At 36.9% G+C, this 21,831-nt stretch overlaps 2 protein-coding genes across 4 annotated transcripts in view; one reads left to right on the plus strand and one right to left on the minus strand.

Annotated features, from left to right (window-relative positions):
• Positions 1-175: 175 nt before the first annotated feature.
• On the plus strand, positions 176-9,706 carry SCRN3 (secernin 3; the record flags this gene model as incomplete). Its single annotated transcript, XM_019471872.1, has 6 exons — positions 176-372; positions 1,095-1,294; positions 1,987-2,199; positions 4,822-4,984; positions 5,346-5,526; positions 6,329-9,706. Coding segments are annotated over 6 exons (1,110 nt in total), but the record flags the coding sequence as incomplete, so codon positions are not given.
• A 361-nt stretch (positions 9,707-10,067) lies between these two features.
• GPR155 (G protein-coupled receptor 155) overlaps positions 10,068-21,831 on the minus strand; it is a 31,124-nt gene continuing 19,360 nt past the window's right edge. For 2 of the 3 annotated variants that reach the window (XM_009278589.2, XM_009278587.2), the window contains exons 10-16: positions 20,685-20,934; positions 19,925-20,026; positions 18,043-18,176; positions 16,267-16,362; positions 15,189-15,253; positions 14,293-14,430; positions 10,068-12,124 (exon numbers count right to left, since the gene is read on the minus strand). In XM_009278589.2, the coding sequence (XP_009276864.1) occupies positions 11,902-12,124; positions 14,293-14,430; positions 15,189-15,253; positions 16,267-16,362; positions 18,043-18,176; positions 19,925-20,026; positions 20,685-20,934 (1,008 nt within the window). In that variant the 3' untranslated portion in view covers positions 10,068-11,901. Of the gene's footprint in view, positions 12,178-14,292; positions 14,431-15,188; positions 15,254-16,266; positions 16,363-18,042; positions 18,177-19,924; positions 20,027-20,684; positions 20,935-21,831 lie in introns of all 3 variants that reach the window. The other variant, XM_009278588.2, reaches the window with a different exon arrangement.

A 21,831-nucleotide genomic window follows, 5' to 3' on the forward strand; every position in this document is an offset into this window, starting at 1 on the left:
GCTGGAGGTGAGGGCGCGGGGGCGGCCCCGCCGCGGGGCACGACGAGTCCTTCGGGAGACGGCAAAAAAACTCTTTTCATCCTATTTCCTGTTTATTTTTAGCCCGCGATTGGGCCGATTAACGAAGGGGAGATGCTCGCCGAAGCGATGGCGTGAAAGATAATTCGTTGTGTGCTCTGACTTCTTGCAGTGCACCTACATCAAAATTGAGCAAGTCGAAAAGACCCACGCCGTGGTCCTGAGCCGTCCCTCCTGGCTCTGGGGGGCAGAGATGGGGGCCAACGAGCACGGCGTGTGCATCGGCAACGAAGCGGTGTGGGGGAGAGAGGAGATCTGCGATGATGAAGCTCTTCTTGGCATGGACCTCGTAAGGTTTGCACAGACTATTTTGGTAAATGGTACTGAATTCAGAATTTAATTTAAAAACATTTGGTTTGAGTCTGTCTTCTGCTGTTCTAGCCACAGTTAAAAATAAGTCTTGGCACAGATGTTAGATCTCTGCCAGGAGTTGGGAGCCCATGAGAGGTATCAGGCACTAGAACAGAATCTGTCAAGGAAATCATCAAATGTTTTTCTCTCTACAAAGTTTATAGTAAACTGAAACAAGACTCTCAACTAGAGCACAGCTGGAGTTCAGGAACTAGCGTTTGGGCCTTTTTCTAGGGTCTGTTCTCATTTCCCCCATCTTTTACACACATATTTTTAAGTTTCAGCCTTAGCCACGCATCTCCATGTAAATAGTGACAGCTTCTTTTGCCTGCCTTACTGGGTGCCAGTGTAACTCTCATTAACCTACAGCGGGCACTCAATTCTTCTTGGTACTGTTTCCCCCCAGTGCAATACCCACATGGGACTTGGAGGTGTTTCCTAGGAGCCCTGTCCCTGCCTTTCTGTATTTCCACGTGGCTGTTTTTCCCCATGTCAAGGACATACAGGACCCAATTCAAACAAGCCCTTTAAATGACTTGCTCCTTTCTCTTACCAGATCATACAGGTACATAAGAAAGAGCATTCCAATTCAATTTGAATACTCAGGCTGAATAGTTGTATGTAAAGTTCATAGTTCCAAAAATAACATCTTGCTTTTGTTTTAGGCTTGGACTCGAGAGAGCGGACACAGCTGAAAAGGCTCTTACCGTCATAGTTGATTTGCTAGAAAAATATGGACAGGGAGGAAACTGTTTGGAGAGCCACATGGTATTTACATACCATAACAGTTTTCTGATAGCCGACAGAAAGGAAGCATGGGTGCTGGAGACATCAGGAAAATACTGGGCAGCAGAAAAAGTAGAAGGTATGGATGATGCTCTTCGCTTTAAACATTTCAAATGCAGTAACAACTAGCAGTTCTCCACTTCTCATTTACCATTTCATTAAGGCATCAAACTAGCCTCCAGATATGTACATGTGCCTGTAAACAACGGGAGTTGCTTCCTAGGACATCAGTGTGGAGAGGCTAGCAGTTTCACAGAGGAGCTGAGTCACGGGGGGCCTTTTCCAGAGTCAGAGATGACCACTTCTGCACTTGGAAAACAGAGGACAGCAAGAAGGTCAGCATGAGAATGACAGCAGCATGTATGGTCTTAAGGATGGTGGCAGTCGATGACAATTTAATTTGGTGACAGGGTAGTACTGACAGGATTGGTGCAGCGGGCCCTGAAGTGGCCGATTCTTCCAGTGGACTTAGAAGGACAAGCTATGTCTTTGGGGGTCTAAGAGGAAGAATGTAAAGATGGGAATAATCAGGACAACTTGAAATACGATGTTGGCAATAGAAGTAAATGAGTCAGAACTGAGTGGCAGTGGAATTTCAATCAGAAGGATACACATAGCCAGGGAGAGAGGGCCAAAAATAAACCACAGGGCTCACAGAGCTTGTAGGAAACTCTTCAGTGCATAATTTGCTTTAGTAAGCTAATTGTAAACAAAATACCAAGAAAAAGCATTTGATGTATTAAAATGATTCTTTCCTCACCTTACAAACAGGAGGCGTACGGAATATTTCCAACCAGCTCTCTATAACAACCAAGATTGACAGAGAACACCCAGAATTGAAGGAATATGCCAAAAGCAAGGGCTGGTGGGATGGGAAAAAGGAATTTGATTTCACTGCTGCATATTCTTATGTCAATACTGCCAGAATGACCACATCCAGAGGCCGATATTGTGAAGGCTATAAACTTCTGAACAAACACAAAGGTATCATTTTTGATAATTTTTTTTTTAAGACATGCGAAGCATTTAGTGAGCTACATTAAATCGTAAATGATTAGACATCTGATGTGGGCAATCATTCACATGATTTGGTGAACCACAACTTACTAGAATAACTTTTTGCCTAAAGGAGAAACGCTGAACTTGAGGTCTTCTATCCATTTTTGCCAATTTGTTGATGAGGAAAAATTAAAACAAGGGTCAAATATCAAACACACACAGCTATAGTAACAGCACTGAGAGGTCACGTTATGACCATACCGCTAAATACTCCATAAGACCTAGCTCTGAAATATTTTGATAGGCTATATATTATTACTGTACCTCTAAGAAAAAAATCAAGAGGCTAAAACAGACTCCCAGTGCCAGTGGTTTGCAGCCACAAACAGATCCTTATGAACAACTTCAGTCTGGTACCATTCATATAGGCCTAAGACAACAGCACAGCATTCAGATACATATCTTGCATTTATTTTTTGAGATTGGTTTTTAAATCTTGTAGTTTCACTATAACTGCTACTCTAACCTTGTGTAGTCTAACAAAACACACAGAATAAAATAATTTTCTGTACTCTAAGCAGGTGCTCCTAATAACTAACTTATTCACTGATTTTTCAGACCTCTACAGAAAGAAGCTATTACTCCTCTTTTAACTGCATCCCCCTAGCAGGTTTTTGCTGCATCTGTATTCACTTGCTCATTTGATGTAATTAATCTGAACCAAAATTACATTGCACCCCTGCGTGTTTTTATTTATTTGGCTGAGCTCTGCCAGACCAAGTTTAGCATTTAGTTAATGTGTCAGAATGAATTACTTTTTGCTATCCTGCTCTAGCGATCATGTAAATCCTGCACTCATTTTGGGAATTGCAGGTTCTGAATAGTGAAAGCATTTTCATAATACCTGTATTTACTTGTATTATAACAATGCTGAGATTCTATCAGTGTTTTCATTCTAAATCCCCATTTTTAGGCATTTACCTGAGCCATTTTAAAAATCACACTAGGTGTTCAGGTTATCAGCCTCATATGGCTTCAGTTTGTTTAGATTTATTTTAAATAGGTGCCCTAACTAAAAGCTATTTGGTTTACAGCATCAGTAAAATCACTGGTTTCTTAATCTGTCCTTCCCAGCTTTTTCACTCAGTGGCCTTACAGTTTTTTTTCCAGGCTGCCTACCATGTGAAGACCATTTTTAGATAAACATTATTTATATTTCAGAAAACAGGGAATGTATTTCAGGAATACAAAATAATAAAAAAGTCTAGTGGAAAATATGCCATACCTTCTTTCCTGCTGGACAAGTTGCCAACTTGCAGCTGACAAACTGACTGTTGCTTCTTTTAATTTCTTTGATTCATCTAGCTTGCTGATTTCTTGAATTCTCTGGCTTTCCCAGGTAACTGTGGGAATACTTAAGAGTGTTTCCTTGCTGAAATGTAGTAGTGCTGCACACCTGTCTACAGGCAATTTGAATCGTGAATGAAAAAAAAAAATTGGGGACATCTGAATTAGCAGCAGAGTGATTCTTTTGAGAGGAAACAGCAAGGCAGTTTAAAAAAAAAGAATCTCTATGCAGCTTGAACTTCACAGATTCTAATTCATAGATTAAATGGTAGATGACACCTTCAAGTAAAAAAAAAAAAGTGAATGAACTAATATTTTTCTGCCATGAGCATACGCTCAACTGGTACACCAAATTTGAAAAGAAAACTACTGCAAGTGCTGCCTGTTAGAATATTGGATTGCCTAGTGATACCATGCCAGTATTTAAGCTTTCATGTACACTACATGAACAGCAATATCATTTGAACACTAGATGCAGAGGCATATGTGGAAAGGGTTTTGTTTCACCTAACTGAGAAGAAAGAATTATTTTCACAGAGACACTTGGCACTATACCTCACATAGGTAGTTGATTAAGACTTCTTTACAAATGGATGTACTATTGTAGTTTCTGTTGATTCTGACTATAGCACATGTTGTTACTCCAGAACATCCTTTCAATTGTCAACTTGAAGCCCAAGTGCTTTGGAAGGTCAGATGATTAAAATAAATAAAATTTAAAAAAAAAAAAGTAGTGAGAGTCTTGGCATTTCATTTTCAAAGTTACACACAAAACCCATGCACAGTTGTTGTTATTTTTACATTTCCAAAGCAACTTAGTGGTATTAACTGCACAAATACCAATAACCATTATAGTGATTTATCTTAACTTCCACACAGTGCTCAGAAAGTTCAACCTTTAATCCAAGCTACTAATTTTCATCTGAAGAGTTACTCTGTGAGCAACCATTTGCTAGCCATATGTATTTTACCATTCTAGGAAACATAGTGTCGTTGTCCTCTTCTTTTTCTAGGCATAAATGTTACAGCTCATTATCACCTACTCTTTGAAATAAATACTTTGGGGAAAATGATAATATTTTTAAGTGTATTACGTTTTAAGGTATGCTGTTGGGATGATTTTTTTTTCCCTGTCAACACGGACAAACTAAAATTGGCATTGCCTATTAAAGGAAAAAGCAGCCAGTTGTAGAGAACATGCCATTTAGTTGGTATTACAAGTTGCACTGTGTGTAAATAATTGTATTGTCTCTTAAATAGGATTTATCACTTCTGAAATAATGATGGAAATTCTTCGTGACAAAGAGAGTGGCATTAATATGGAAGGTGGATTTATGACAACTGGAAGCATGGTGTCTGTATTGCCTCAGCAGCCTAATCTGCCATGTATTCACTACTTTACCGGAACTCCAGATCCTGCTAGGTGATGTAGCAGCAAGTAATTAGGATTAAAAGTTGCAAATACTTAAATGAAAAGTGTTGCAATTTGTCTAATTATATTCCTTTTTGCTTTGCTTTATTTTTTTTTTCCTGAAAAAGCATAATCAAAAAGTAGGAGGAACATAACGTACATTAATGCTATCTACCAACCTACTTAGTAAAACATTGCTATGACACTGATTTAAAGACCAGTTAGGAAATTTTTTTTTTTTTTTTTTTTTTTTAAGACTTCTTTCTTAAAAGAAGGAATTAGAAGAAGGGGGGGAAAAAATACAATCTACTGACTCAACAATTTCAACAAAACTGTATCAATAAAGGATCTCTGTTCTATTTTCTCTTTCTAGGTCTGTATTCAAGCCTTTCATTTTTGTGCCCAATATTACTCAGTTATTAAAAACTAGCTCCCCTACATTTGGTCATAATGATCCAGTTAAGAAGCAACCACGTTTTCAGAGTAAACCAGATCGAAGACACGAGCTCTATAAAAAACATGAAAGTGCTGCTGTAGTTATGGAAACTATCAAGGTACATTGATTAAATTAGATTTCAATGCAAGCAGGTGGTTTATATAATCTCCTTGCTCACATTTTGTTAATGTGATAGCATTTAATGCCCTTTGATGGATTGTGAAGAACATTGTAGTGCACCAGAAGGCCATCGCCTTGGCATCTGGCAGGCATATGTTTCAAACACTAAAAACTGCAACTAGCACTTTGCTGTACTCCCAGGCCTAGCCCCAGACAAGTATCTGTACTGCTCCTCTTGCAAAGCAGCAGGCCACACGTACTCCTGCACTAGTCAGATAATGGGGAAATGCTTGAGCAGCCACAGGCAAATATACAGCTCCCGATAAGAGTACTTAAAACTCTTCAGGATCCTGGTCTCAGGCAGTAAGGAGGACATGCCTTTTATCATTGCTTGGTATGGACAGGAAAGGAAGCAAGATCACAAAGATAGCTGGACACAATGGTGAAGCAGGGAGGTAGTTGCTTACTTTTAGCAGCAGCATCTGTCCTATTTACAGATACATGTTCTAAAAAAATAAGACATATGCCCATTTAAGTTTTGGTAGCATAAATACCTAGAGCAGCTTTAATTTTGTTTATTTTCAATCCATCAGACAAGGATGCGGGGAGATGAAGTGAGTGCTAAATATTAGGAAGGATATCTAAGAAAACCTGTCATGGTGCTAACTTCTACCGACACAAATTTGTACCCTAGAAGCTATTAAGAGGTTAAAATAAGGACGATAGAACAGAGTTTTGTTAGGGTGAATACTACATACTCTGTATAGTTTTTAGTGAAATACAGATGTTTCTTTTTGCAGGACAAAGGTAAAGAGATGCTGAAAGAGATACAGGAGTTGGAGAAACAGAAGATAAGTGAAATGGAATCAATCCTGCAAAACGGATGTCTTGACATTAACCAAGTGGTTAACCTTTTTTCACAGTGTGTAGAAGAAGAACTCAAAATATATAGCTAAAACTACTATTTGAACGTTGTAAAATTCAGTTTTATGATTAAATTTTCTAATGAAGTGGCTATATAGATTACATCTTATTTTCAATATACTAGTTAGTATGACAGTTTTAAAGATGCGGATTCATATTCAGGCCAAACAGCTTTTGGTTGTATAAAGCAACGCTGAAAAGGGTCTTAAAAGCTAGGCAGTGACTTTGTCTGTATGTAGCATAAAGCTGTCAGCAGAGATTGATTTCGTTAACAAACAGACACAATTAGAATGTAATAGCTTGACTAAATTGCGGAACAACCCCATCTCTGGATGAAGAACATGAACTCAGATTTGGAGAACTCACTTCTAGTGTACACACATGCAGCTTTTATAGTCGAGATAATTGTAGAAAAATTTCACATTGCCGGAATTAAAATGGTCATGCTGAAGGACTTTCTAAAATGTAGAAGCTATTACTTGCACTGAATAAAAAGGAAAATGATATGCAAGGCAAGTAAGATTGATATTCAGTTGTTTGATAAAACCATTCTAAGATGTTTCATGTATGAACCTTTTACTCCTTCAATGTAAAATGAGGCTAAGAGTTCAAGATATATTAAAACCAAATCACAGTTACAATTTTACCATTGTTTGTTGTGAAATCTGATTACATGGAATTCAACAATGCGAGCATCCTGCAAGTTACCACAGAATTTTCACTTCCCTGTCTATTTTCCCTACCCTGATACTGAAAAATAAACTATTTATATACAATATGATTATTGTCAAATTAATTCTGCAATACACTTTAAAAAACTCCCACATGATGTTATCATGTTCTTGAATTGTTACTTTTTTAAATGAGGCAACTAGAAAGGAAAAGGTTGGGGTACACAAGTATATACATGTACTCAGCAGGACACTTTAAAGGACTTTTAAAATTTTTTCACTTCATATAAAGCCTTTTAACCATGACTTGTCTTGCCAAAATTACTAGACTATGGACTTGATTTAGTCAAGCTTTTTGCCCTGCCAGGAACTCTTCCTCCCTGATCCTATTTAAAAGTAATGATCAATATGTGACACTACTTTTATTATCTGTGGCAAGGCACAAACTGAGCAAACAACAAAGAAAGAAGATTCTGACTTCACTACATGATCCAGCAGGATAAAAAGTGTGACTGGAAGGAAAAAAAACCACCAACCAACCCAGCACTTCTGCAAACCTTCAGACGAGAACATGTAACATGAAATGGAGCATTAGAGCTGCAGTAGCAGTATGTGACATGACATAGCATCCCCACAGAAAGACACAGCAGACCACAGAAAGACCATTCTTTGATGATTTTTCTATATTTAGCCAGTTTCTAGAATCATCTCAGATGCTAAAGATGGGGCTAAACACATGCAGTTTTCTCATTCTGTAAACTGTTCTGTCCCCCCACTAGTAAAAAAAAGTATAGGCAAACAAAAGAAATACGTATACAATGAAGTTTGCAGAATGAGCAAGAAAATTAAGAGCTTGGCAGAATTTGTTCTTCCTGACCCTACAATGAAAGTAGAAGTTAATTTGGGATACTGCGTTCAGATCCATAGCAAGAAACTAATGAGTCACGAAAGGTTCTTGAACTTTCTAGTTCTAGTGATCCTATGTGTACCAAGTGGCAGTAGCAAGTAAGATTGAGTAGCAGGTAAGACTGAAAGTAAGCTTGAGTTGACTGAACGTTTTGTGCCTGTCTCGCCAACAAAATTTCTTAGAAGTTCAATAGTACAGTGGATGTTTGTGAACTGGAAGGTATATTTAATAAATTTTTGCTGTATTTACCTGTTTTCCTCATGGATGTCTATATCTGACAATTGGGTGTATCTTTATCCTATTTTGGATCATCAGCTGTTCCACACTAGCTCTTTGATAACTTCAAAGCAGCAATAAATGCCAGGTAAAACTGTGCTGGAAACCAAGGTATGAGTCAAGTTTACAGGTAGTATAGCAAAACAAGAGAAACAATTTTATGCTACAATGCATAGTGAAGTTACACAGGAATGAAAGTAGTGAAGGTGGTGGAGCAGGCCTTTAAGTGAACTTCTTCGCCACTTAATCATGGGGTGGCAATTAGCCAGGTTAAGCATATCGGTCTGGTTGTTATATAGGCAGATACAGTCCAACTGTTCATCTGGTTTCTGTGCTAGAGGATACAAAGTAAAAACAATGTGATGTGTGGAGATGGATCAAGTGATGGCCAACAGAATACAGGATATTTTGGTACCTTTTTTTCCCCCTGGGATTTCATCCTCCTAGAACATATGCAGTGTAAAAACAGAAAATGAAGATGAGGTCAGGAAAAATAAATAACCTTCCCTCCCACAACCATACATTTAAAAAAAAAAAAAAAAATCAGAATGTCCTCTAGAGGGCAATCTTTGCATGTCTTTCATCTAGGAATACATCTTACAGTTTATTTTTAAAGGTCTAGACCTTTATGAAGGATCATATTAAAAAAAGTACTAAAATTGCTACCTAGAAAACTAAAAGTTTGATATTCACCCTGTCCATCATCACAATTATTTTGAGATCAGTGCTAGAAAAAAGATCCATTGTTTCACTGGAGACTCCCCTGGACTTACTTGTTCAGTGGATGTTTTCATGGAACTGTAACTTCCAAGTTAATTGAGATTTATCCCAAACTAATCCACCTTCAAAATAAAAGAACTCATTGCATGACTGACCACATCTTTAAAGCAAAGCTATATCTAACCACCAAAAATTCACACATCAGTAGATCAACTATCGACATACATCAAATTGTTAACTATTTTAAAACTTGCCAGTGCTCCTTGGTGGAAGCAAATTTTTATCAGATAAAAGAGTTATTTAACTTTCTAAAGCTATTCAAAACTCTATTCTTACCTTCCAGAAGTACCCAGTGATTTAGAAATAGATTATCATATCCTGTATTTAATTCATAGTTTCTTTAGTCTATTTATTAACCATCATAGACTCTCATCGGACTGACGGGTATGATATCAGCAGTCACAATGTTGTAACAGTTAATCTAACAGAATTTGGTGTCAGTTGTCAATTAAAGGTGTTCTCTTCATTAAATCTGTAACAGGGAGCCTTCTCTAAGCAGAAATTTTGAGCAATTTCTTACTTAAAACAGATATGTCCAAATCTAGGGAATAGCAGAGCCATTATAAAAAGGGAGGCAACGGCAGGACTTTTTGATGAAAATGAGAAAGACAAGACTGTAAGAGCAATGACTATGCATAGGACTGTAAAACTGACCTAAGATCAACTTCTTGAACATTTGAAGGATTTTCTAAAAAATAAAAAAAAAATAAAAAAAAAAATTGTATTTGGTAAGTAGATGATAATGTGAAACGTTCCTAAAGATCTGTTTAGGCTGTTAGACAAAAACTGGTATCTTTGTGTGAACACCCGTTAACAAGTCCTCTGCCTACTTAAAAAGCATCAAGGGTGGATTTAAGAAATACCAAATTTGAAACCCAAGAGCCACCTTAACAGATCTCTCAGAAAAACACATTTGTCATAAATCTTGACATGCACGCATAACCCTCCCACACCTCACATCACATCAAAGCTCAGAACTCTGAAATCAAGTAACTGATTTATTGACAAGTTACAGTATTTAGAAGCCAGACATACTCACGGCTTCTGCTCTTAAGTCACATGTATCTAATTATTCCAAAATATTTGACGTAGCCGTCTTCAGCAGTTGTAATGGAAATACGCTATGGTTTTCCTTTGTGGCCACAGCCTGATACAAATGTCAATTATTTTGTTGCTGGAAAACATTAAAATATGTCAGTTTGTATAGCATACATATGCAGTAGGATGCAGTTATGTTTCTGTGCATGCTGCAGATGTGCAATAAGACTGACAGTAAAAGGAATTATTTTTCCAATATAAGTCTTGCATGGAGTTATAGCTACCATAAAACAACTGTTTCTTGAACAGTAGTTTATGCTGCTAAAATCACTTTTAATTCTTAATACAAAGTAGATGCATAAGTAGCTATTAAAAAAACCTGTGTACTAAAAAAAAAAGGAAAAAAGAAGTGAAAGACTTCAAAAAAAAAAAAAGGATGAGAAGAGTTATTCATATGCTTGAGCAAATAACTTTTTTTTTAATATCTGGGTTCCTTTCCCTCACTATATAAATTTTTTATATAGACATATAAATGCTGTTTTTGCATTTTTAAAAGGGCAGCATAATAGCTATCAGATACTACAGTTGGTCTTTAACCTTTTCAAAATACTGCAGAAGACACACAGATTCTCAGATTCTGCCTTCAGTGCACAGGAATCTGAATGACACTAGAGTAACTAAACATCGTAGGGGGATACCTGAGGCTTATTAGAAACCTGTGTTAGGCAACCAATACTAAAATTTTAGGATCTTTAGCTACTCTAAACCCTAACTTGGATGTTCAGTTAGGTTTCTTTATATAACAGATTTAAAAGTAATTGTATTTCATTTAAAAGGTTTTATGATTTGATAAAATTTTTCATCTTGACTTGCACAGGTATCCAAGGCTTCCATAACATCTTTATTTGAGGCTGGCACTTCTGAATTAAACTGGAAAGGCTAATTTCAGAAGGTAAAAACCTACTCTTGACAAAGCTGTTACTGCCACCATAAGGCAAAACTTCAGAACCAATTGTTTATATGAAATTCCATTATATCATTTCCTAATTTGGGGAAGCGGTGGGTATTTTTATGTTTTTAAGATTTGGTAAGTTTGTACAAAACCATTATTTATTCCACTCAATATTTCCTCAACTTTAATACTCTGACATCGGAATCATCTTCACAACAATTCTACTTTTACAAATCGAGGATTTTATCTTTGAGGGAGAAACAAACCACCTGATCTGAGGTGTAAACAGCTAAAAAAAGTTCCTGGTGTTAGACAAGAGTAGAGTAGTAAAAACTGGGGTATGACAGAAGAAATCCTACTTCTATGAAGTCAAGGGGAAGCCTGACCATAAACAGGAATCAATATTTCATCACATTAAAATATGGAAAACATACAGCAACATGAAAAATACCTCTCACTCATGTTTTGGTTAGCTGGGTTTTTTTGTGGCACCAGCCACTAAAGCTGCTGTTATAATGCCTCTATAATATGACAGCAACACATATAATTTTACTACTTGTTTTGCTCAAAATGGAAAAAATGCTCTAAATCCAGAGCATCTTGTTTTGTTCTAGTTACATTCCGGTTGGAATGCTCACTAAATATCACTTGCTACCATTTCCTTCAGAATAGACACAAGTAGAACCACATCTCTTAACTTTACAAGTGAGAATAACACAATTCTCTGAGAGCCCTGAGAAAGAAAATCTTGCAATTTCAGTGGTGAAGGCAGAGGAGATGGTCACGTTCACCCCTAACTGCCCGTCCTCTGCCTACATGCTCAGGTCAATGGCTCTCAGCTGCAACTGATCTCTTAGGAATAAAGCGGTAATACAAATATTCATCCCGAAATTCAAATTCATTCGTAATATGCTGGACGACACCTCCTTTCATCAGTCTGTCACCATACATCACAGCTTCACCACGGTCAGAGGCAAGGCCAACTTGCATGAGCCAGTTCACCAGGTCACAGCCAAAGAAGATGCCAGTGGAGATCTTTGCACCACACCTGTATGTCAAAGGAATGATTCACCCACATGTTCTGTAAATCTGGTATCACCACTGCACGATGGGGAAAGGCAAGGAAAAATAGCAGGAAACAAGGAAAGACATCATGATAGTTAAGAGCATTGTTAGAAGAGAATTTGCAAGTTTTGCATATTAGGGACATGCCAATGCTCACTACCTTTTCCTACAGACACTTCAATGAGAAGCAAAATGTAGATACAAAGTTATTTTAGGCTTGTGCAAATAAACTTCAGTGAACATAAGTAGCAATTTTCCTAAAAACACACACAATGTAATTCTATTTCTTGGATACTTACTTCCCATGTACTCATTAGCATGACCATTTCTACAACAAAATATCTGATTTGAGTGCAGCATGCGGGTAGCAACAGGAACTCAATCTGCACTTGAATTCCATTTTATAATTTCTCTACAGCTTTAAACAGACACTAACTGCTTACATATATTGTAAACAAAAACCATTTAACTTGCATATCTGCTTAAATATTTACCACACAGGTAGTACTAAGAATAAACAAAACCTTTACGACAAGACTAAACTAATTTGCTTTTACATATTTATGAGGCAATGCCACTAACATCTACCTAGTTGCAGTAAAAATACCATTCAGAAATTTACCTGCAGCAATGAATGTTTCTGGTTATCTAAAATCTGCTCTATGGAACCCAAGCACAGGGTTTCTGAAGATTAACAGCTACACAGCAAAAAACAAACTTCTTTCTCTATTTTTTTTTTAAGTTAAAAGCAGCAGTAACACAGAGCAAGTGTTAACATCTGTTAGCAGAGAAGCAAAAATTAAAATAAATAACAATCCATGATTACAAGGTCTCAGTTACAGTACGTTTAAATCAAAGAGGATAAGATCAAGTTAGATGAATATTTAAAATGAGAAGATAAATGCTTTCTTTGAACTCACAAGGAGAAATAAGACATGAAACTAATTCCACACAAACATAATATTAAAACAATGAAGCAACAAATGTCAGTTTGATGTATTCTCAGGTGATATACGATTAAAAAAAACCCCACAAACCCAACCAAACGAACAGCCCAAAGCACAAGAAACCACAATAGCAGCAGAGGCACAGGAAACAGCTGTAAAACCTGTCCTATTTCAAAACAAACATTTTCTGATACATCTTTTCTGTCTGGCATGAAAGAAACAAGTCCTTGAACTGCCATAGTTCATTTTTCCTAAATGGATAACTTCATTACTTTATTTCTTATGGAACATTACTGATTTCTGAGGAGACTGAACAAAATCATGATGCTGTCAAAAAACAGTTCTGGAATGTGATTTTGGACTATCTGACCATTAAAAGACCACCCCGTCCCGCCAAACTAGTCCTACTTAAAAGCTCACACAACAAGTTGAAGTGTCCTGTTAGAACAATTCTTCATGTCTCCATTTCATGCAGTAAATATTTAAATAAAGGCAGAATCTTTTTCTTGTTCCTGCTGCTTCTGTCTGCATTTCTCTTCTCATCCACCTACACGTACCTGAACACATAATCCTTGATTTGGGTATCATAATTTGCATCTGAAAGCTTTGCTGATCTCACAAATTGAGGATTAGGCCTCACAAGAGGAATGAGCAAAAGAAATTGTATGAACTCAGAGAGGTAAAGGTCCTAAAAACACTGTAATCTCACGTATTGAGTGGCCTCTGAGTACACACTGACATCAATTGCAATAGTTTTGCCTCCTGTAAAAGCTATTTATTAGTAAACAATCAGTCACATAAATACTGACACCGTCTTAATCTCAAAACAAAACAAATGAAGGGTCTCAAGTTTGACAAAACTCAGACACAGGCACGCTATTACAGGCATTACCATATACATTTATTCAGAAAGATTTTCTCTCCTGAACTCCAGCTAAATGCAAAAACTAGGGCCATGCCTTAATGATGTAAAACTTTTTATAATTTATATAAAATCTAGATGGGACAATGTGATAGCTTGCACCTCAATGGTTCAGTCTGAGACTAGAAACATTTCTCTGCTACTGCTAAATTCTTAATCCTCACCTTGAGGTTTGAATAAATATGCCACAAAAGGAATCGCCCACAGACAGATTAAACTGCATTTCATTATTTTCAAAAGGTGACCTTTGTAACAAGTTATATGTGCAGGGAGGAACCTTACCTTCTGCCTCTGACAATGCTTTTGACACAGTGATCTCTATGATAACGAACAAACTGTTGACAGGTCATCCTGATTTCCTCAGGTACAGAGGGATCCGTATGCCCTGCTGCTTCTCTTCCTCCCCAGAGGAATTCAAGTCTTTTAACCAAAAAAAAAAAAAAAAGGAAAAAAGAAAAAAAGAAAATAAATGAAACCAACAAATCAATCAAAGGCATTTTTAAGGAAACTGCAAATGATAGTTGTGATAAGCTTCCCATGAGTTCTGTTCTGTTTTACTGTTTTTGTGCCCAATACTTTATATACAATCTTCCTAATAAACTTGTATGGCCTTTGAACACTGAGAGGTTTTATTCTAGGCTCAGGCAGAAGGAAGGACAGAGAGTAGTTGGGAGCCAGCTTTAGCTGCTGGATTCACACCGCAGCCAGTTAACTCTAAGTCAAAGATGGCTTTGTACAACTTATGCCTCCACAGTGAGGTATCAATGAAAGTGTCCATCCACACAAAGCACTTGCATGAGGTTATGAATACAGGACTTTAAAACAGTCATGATAGAACCTGGTTCAGCATTCGCATCAAAGTTTTAATTTATCAGCTGAAATTATTTCTCAAGATCCATCATCTCACTGATCCAATCACATACTTCGCTATTATTTGCCAAAGATTTTGTCTACAGGGAGCCTGTGGGATTTTTGTCTTTGGGAGTGTCATTAGGACAGCAGTAAAAACTCATGCACAGTGAACTGCAGTTAGCTCTCCACAACTGGAAGAGAAAAGAAATTTGGAAGATCAAACAAATAGGAAATGGAATGCAATGGCACCGAACACTCAGTACCCTTTAAAAATTATTATCTTTAATAACTAAGTTTTTAGGTGTAAGTGTAAAGTTTCTATTTACCTTCGCTTGAATGGTAGAATGATTAAATGCTTATCTAAGCCAAAAATACCGAAGGAAATGAAGCCCTACAGGAAAAAATACAGAAAAAGCAACTTTAAGCAAAACCTTTGGTTTCTAAAGAACAGAAATAAAATGTTAAAAACTCATTGCCAAAACACACGTGAGAAGTATCCCTCTTCTCTAGATATCATTCCAAATGCATTTTGTATCTGCTTTGATTTTTCATTTGGGCCTTAGAAAGGCAGATTAATACATAACAGTCCATCAAAGAAACTGTTCCAAGAACAGTTCAGTAAACCTAATGCTGTGACATGGCATCTGACACTTAAAACATCAGTAACCTTACATAGCCAGTTATTTAAATGTCTTGGTTAATGTCAAGAAAAGAACCAACTTATTCTAATTTGAACACTAGAATGTTCTCTAGTTAATTCATTTTTCTGTGCTGCTTTTGTATCAAAACTACTATCATTACTTGATACTGCGGTGCATCTTGTAGGCACATCCACGGATCTGTAAAACATTCCTCTAGTATGTGTATTAACACTGCCTTGCTTTCACCCTCCTAGATAACAAAGCTGTCTTGTGTCAGTTTGCACTGAAATAGGCTACGTGGAGCTGGAACAATTATACATCTAATTGTCAGCTATTAGTTAATGGTGCTGTAACTGAAACTGAAGAGATAATATCTTAAAGCCTTACAGCGAAAGTATCCATGTAGCCATCTTGCACCTATTTAGTTATACTGGTGTAATTCTACAGAAGTGACACCGGTGAAACTTTCTGGTACAAATAAGGCTAAAATCCTACTCAATTTCCATAGGCATTTGGCACCCAGTTGTCATTTGTACCTTTGAAAGTGTTCATGCACACAAAACACGTTCATGCACATAAAAGACATGCATTATGATAAGAAAGCTATCAAAGCAAAAGAAAAAGCTTGAGAAAAAAAGGCAAAACAACATAAGGAGCTGGTGACTTCAGCATTGTTTGAGGACTTCAACTTACAGTGCTTGTAACAGCATGTGCTGCAACACCCACTAACAAAGTCATTTTCAGAACAGAAGTTGATAAGTACCTGACCAAAATTAAACACAGCACAGAAGAACTGCAATTCCACATATAGCCTTCCAGGCTCTTGGTTGAACAGCCACCACAAACAACTGGAAAGATTCTGTTAAGAAAAAAAAAAAAAACAACAAAAACCACAAACCTAGCCTGACTGTTAAAAATCACAAGCACTTTCTTACTCTTCACATGCTAACAGATTCTTGCACATTTTCACTGTCTTTATTTAACAAATGATTCAGATAAAGACAAATAAGAGGGAATAAACACCTTAAAACATCAGTTTTAGTTAGACTTAATAGTGGGCGGGGGGAAGCTTGTTTGGTTTTAAACAAAATAATGCAAAACAACCAGTGTAGAGGTCCTGCCCCTTCATATGTTTACATCAGGAACTTGCCTTAAGCATATAAGTATTCAACCTAACACAGACAATATTAGCCCAGACAGATTTGCAGTATTTGTCTTTAGGCCTGTTTGGCTGAGACCAGTGCTTTCTACATCTTTTCTGCATAGTTAAGATTGCGTTAAGCTGAAGCACATACCACTTCAGCTATTTTAGATGCCTGACAGAACAAAAAAACTTCCAAAGTTAACCCCTTCGGGTGTAAAGGCTAATTCTTTAATGTAACTGGTCTCAGTTCATAGTATATATGTAATCATTCAGATACAACTAAAATAGAGGTTAACATTTGGGACACCTCTTAAATACAGAGGATGTAAAAAATATATTAGCATAGAATATTTGATACAGGAAATTTGAGGGAAGGAAAACTTCCATTTTGTAATTTAACAGGACCTGAAAAGCAGTAACTATTACACTACATAGTTGTGCCACACTGTCCTGCTTTGCAGTATTACATATTTGTGCCATAGTATTTTCCATTTCAAATAAAAATACTTCCCCCTTAACTGTCATCCGCAAGAAGCTCAACTTTGAGCATTACACTCAGAGAGAGTTGTTTCTCATCTTTGTCACAGTTAAAAATTCAAATTATATCCCCAATGAATTACATTCTGGTATTTCACACTTTTACACAGGAGCAGCCACCTTCACAGCTGGGATCTAGTCAATAATGATGCTTGGCAATACCAGCCTAGCTACATTGCCTCCAAACCACCACTAAAAGCAACAAAACTGCATTTTCCCATTTCAAATAAAGTCTTACATTATTCTTCATTATTAAAGCACCTCAAAGAAATCCAAGTTCCAGATATAAGACAATCAGATTGAAACAATTTTTGTACAGTCTCCTTCAGAAGTAGAATTCACTTTATATTTTTAATTGATTATTGTCTCGGGAATAAGACTAGCTCTTGAGAAAAATGGGAAGAGGGGCGGTAGTGATGAATTAATTATCAAATGATAGAATTCCATTTTTTTTCCCCTTTAGGGTTCTCCAGTGTGGCTTGCTCACTAACATCATCAATCTTAACTTGCCTTTAATTTATGAATAAGACTGCTCTTGAGAAAAATGGGAAGAGGGGCGGTAGTGATGAATTAATTATCAAATGATAGAATTCCATTTTTTTTCCCCTTTAGGGTTCTCCAGTGTGGCTTGCTCACTAACATCATCAATCTTAACTTGCCTTTAATTTATGATGTGGCACAGAAAAATTAATTTTATGATATCCCTCTTCCAGTAAGGGAACAAAATAAAGCCTCTAACTTATTTAATGAATTGTTACATGAGGAATTGGAAGATTTTTACTGGACTGTCTACATAGCTTTCCTAAAAATCATTCCACCTCAATGAGTTAAACAACATGGGGAGAAAAAAATATTTACAGCAAACAGGCCGACAACAAGAAGTAAGCACAGCAGCACATGTCTGGCCAGCTGTTTGTCTCCAGTCTGTAGAAGCTGTTCTTCCTGAGCCAATATGCAGGTTTGAGCACTGCAACAACTCACACACTGATCAGCTGAAAAACAAACCAGAATTTTTCATTAGGCTTCTAACTTACGAACTCCATGAACAAACTTGTTAATGTAACCTGCTGACTTAAATTACCTTGTAAGTATCTGTACTGAAGTCACACACATAAAATTTAATATGAGCTTTGACAATAACCTGTTCAGACATCTGATGAATCAAATGAAACAGTAGCTTACGTGTGCTCCTAAAATGAAGAAACTTTTTGCAACAGAACTCTTCTTGCAAAGGTTCAATGCAAACTTAAGTTGTGGTTAACATTTAGAAAACACTACTAGAAATAATGAAAAAATAGCATTTTCTCAGAACAGTTTTTAAACTTCAAATAAATTTCTGGAATAAATATTTCAAGTGTACCATCAGCTCTGATGTTTTTATTCTGTATCTCAGCGTTGTTGAGCTCTAGATCAGACAAGCAACCGTATTTATTTCAGTTCTGTGACTGTATTTTTTAACATGGTATATCAGAACACTGTCATAATTCTATCAACCAAAAGAGCCAAACACACAGAGAATGGATGCTTGTCTTCCAGCTAGAGTTCTAAGGAATTCTGAGTATCTTCCTCTAGATGGCAGTGAAAAACTTCCTGGCAAGGACATACCTAAGTATTTGCACCAGATACCTGTCATAGCAGTTTAATGGGATAGTAGAAGGATTAGTAATTATTACAGCCAAAGTTACACAAGTGTATCCATTACAATTTGCTTTTACCGACTTACAGTTTTGAAGTGTTCACTCAGTAGGTCGAAAAAATTGCCACTCAATCATAAGATATTTTCTACCTTATCTTTTAGGGTAAGAAAATTAAACTGGCCCTCCTCCATCATTGGAAGACATTCTTATGATGCTTGTTTGAATTACTTAATAGATAAAACAGTTGGCAATAGGTGGAAAGCTAGCATTTTATGACAGGAGACATAACTAAATATGTTTCAGTGTGAAATATTTGGATTTGTTTAAAGTTATTTTGCATCCAAACAAAGCATAAGAATATGGACTTCCTTGTTAAGGATTTAAAAAACTAAGAAAAAGAAAATAGAAAAAAAAGAAAGGTTCCACTGCAGCTAGTTTTGATTATTGAAAGCGATGTACGATGAGAATGGGCTGAGCATGCAGTTTTCCATCAGGTGCTGAACAGTCACTTTGATCCATTTTTTCTATTTTAGTGACTCCTAAGGCCCCCTTAAGTCAATTTTCTACATCTACTCTCCCCTAGACATGGATCATACAGCAGCATGGACATTTGATCTAATCTCCAGTAAGTGCTTGCTCCTCTGGATCTAAAGTTTCTCATTCAAAACCTGTGCATGATTACAACAAAGGCTTCAAAGGCCTTTTTAGAAGACACAAGATCTGAATATGAGAATGTAAAAAAGTGTGTTTAAGTTGAAAACTTGAGGTGAAGTAGGGTTACGCATTCAACTTCCCAGTGTCCAAACAAGGCAATGATGGAGACGTAAAGTCTAAACACTCAGAAGGACATATTAAAGTAGCTTAGTGGTAAAAAACCCAACCCAAAACAACTGTCCATCTTGAGCACTGAAAGATTACTAATTAACTATCAGGCAGAAGAGAACAAACACCTAACATATTGCCTAATACTTGAATTTAATATGAAATAGAAGTTATCCAGGTAGAGTTGAGAGAACAACAGCCTAGTTTCTTTGTGTGAACAACACACATAAATGTTGTGGAAGGGTTTGTAGTATTAGACCAAGGAGACACTACTGCTTTACCTGTCTCAATTGGAGGAACCTTGCTTTCAACAGCATTTGACACTGCTTTGCTCTCTCTAGCACAGGATAATTCACCATTTGTTGTTTGACAAGAACAGCAACCTATTAAGCATATACAGTAACAGGATAGTTAGCTTTCTTCACTACCATAATTTATTTTCCAAGTATAACAATATATTCTATACAGCTTTAACTATTATGCTCAAAAATAACCCAAAAGGAGAAACCAGACTTAATTTTTCCAATGTGCTGAGAGGGTAAATGGGTTACACTACTAATATATAGAAATATTTAACATAGCACTACCACCACGGAAGCAACACAAGTACTTTTAGCTAGAGGGAAAATATACAGGAGGTGATCAAAAGGGCTGCATACAAACAAGGAGGATTAGAAACACATTGAGTAGCAATGCTGCAGGCATACCATTCATTCTCGGAGAGATGGTTTAGTGGGTAAACAATCTAAGACACCTAGTGGACTGCATTTATCACATCCTTATCAAGATACCATTACTTACATAAAAACAATACACATGCTTTTTTTCCTGTCCACTTCCCCCACCCTTATAGTGATAATCATCAAACTTTCCTTAGAAACATAAGCCTAAATCCCTGGGCAGTTATATCTAGATTTTCTTCTGTCCTAGCATAATGCTTGAAGGTGTAAACAGCTGTCCTTCCCAGGTCAGAATTAAATCTGGAACATTATTTTATTGTATCCCAAGCCATGTATTCTTTTGCAAATCTACTTTCCCCACCTCTTTCTGTAGATGGCTGTGCAGAAGATCCTCGAGAAGGCTGTGCAGAAGATTCTGCAGAAGGCTGAGGCACAGTGGCTGAAACTCGATTCCCCTCACTCCCTTCCACTTCAACTTCCTCCACTTGGCTACGCGGTGAATATGGGTTCAATATCTCATAGCTTGACTCTTGCCTATTTCTGTTCATGCACATAAGTGAGATACCTGACATCAATATACTGATGAACAGGATCACTGCTGTGGTAATTATCTGTTAAGAGAGCAAAGAAAATACACTTAAATAGAAAATAAAGGAAAATATTTGCATATATCTGTCTATCTAACTTCTGTACTTTCCTAAATATACTAACAAATGCATCTGAATAAGACAGAGTTTTTATATTTACATTTGCATTTACAATGCATCTTATGGCATTGAAGGAGCAATCAGTACACGAGACTAATTTTCCTTGCCTGAGTAACTCAGCTCTTTTTTAAAGACCCCTATTTTCCCATGGGGACCCCTATTTCCCATGCAATCCAAAAACATCCCCTCACCATCATAATCTTTCCCCTCAGGATCATTAGTGCTCCAGTTTAAGTTCTGTTCAGGTACCTTTTAATTCCAAAGAGGTATGTGCTCTTGTCACCCTCTGGCACAGCTCTAATTTCCACGCTTTCTCCAATGGGGAGCATCCCATTAATTAACCTTTCCTTCTAATCATCTGCCACTGATAGCCTCACAGTGGACTCTGGGTATTTTAGTACTTGTGAAAGTGCCACATGAATAACCTTGAGAGACTCATAGCCTCTCTATCCATAAGACAGACAGACGGAAAACACAACAAATATCTATGCTGGTGCACTTCACATCCTCTGATAAGAGGAATTATTTATTGGTAAAAACTGTAGTTCAGGCTCAGGGACTTTCAATGCATGATTGTGCAGAGAAGTCTCCCATAGTGCAAGCAGCTGCTACACATGTAATGTAGATCCTATCTATTACAGACCAAAAGCCATTAATTAGCTATTGGATGGTAACAATTTTAGATAATTATCAAGTGAGACTACAAATTAGTCACCAGGAAAAGGGCTCGGCAATTCATTACCACTCCTAAGCCTTTTCTTTGGGAAACCTACTCCCTCTTTTTCTTAGTCGCAGCTGCCT

The sequence above is a fragment of the Aptenodytes forsteri genome, unplaced genomic scaffold (assembly GCF_000699145.1).
Source record: "Aptenodytes forsteri isolate BGI_AS27 unplaced genomic scaffold, ASM69914v1 Scaffold257, whole genome shotgun sequence".
In the NCBI taxonomy this organism is placed as follows: domain Eukaryota; kingdom Metazoa; phylum Chordata; class Aves; order Sphenisciformes; family Spheniscidae; genus Aptenodytes; species Aptenodytes forsteri.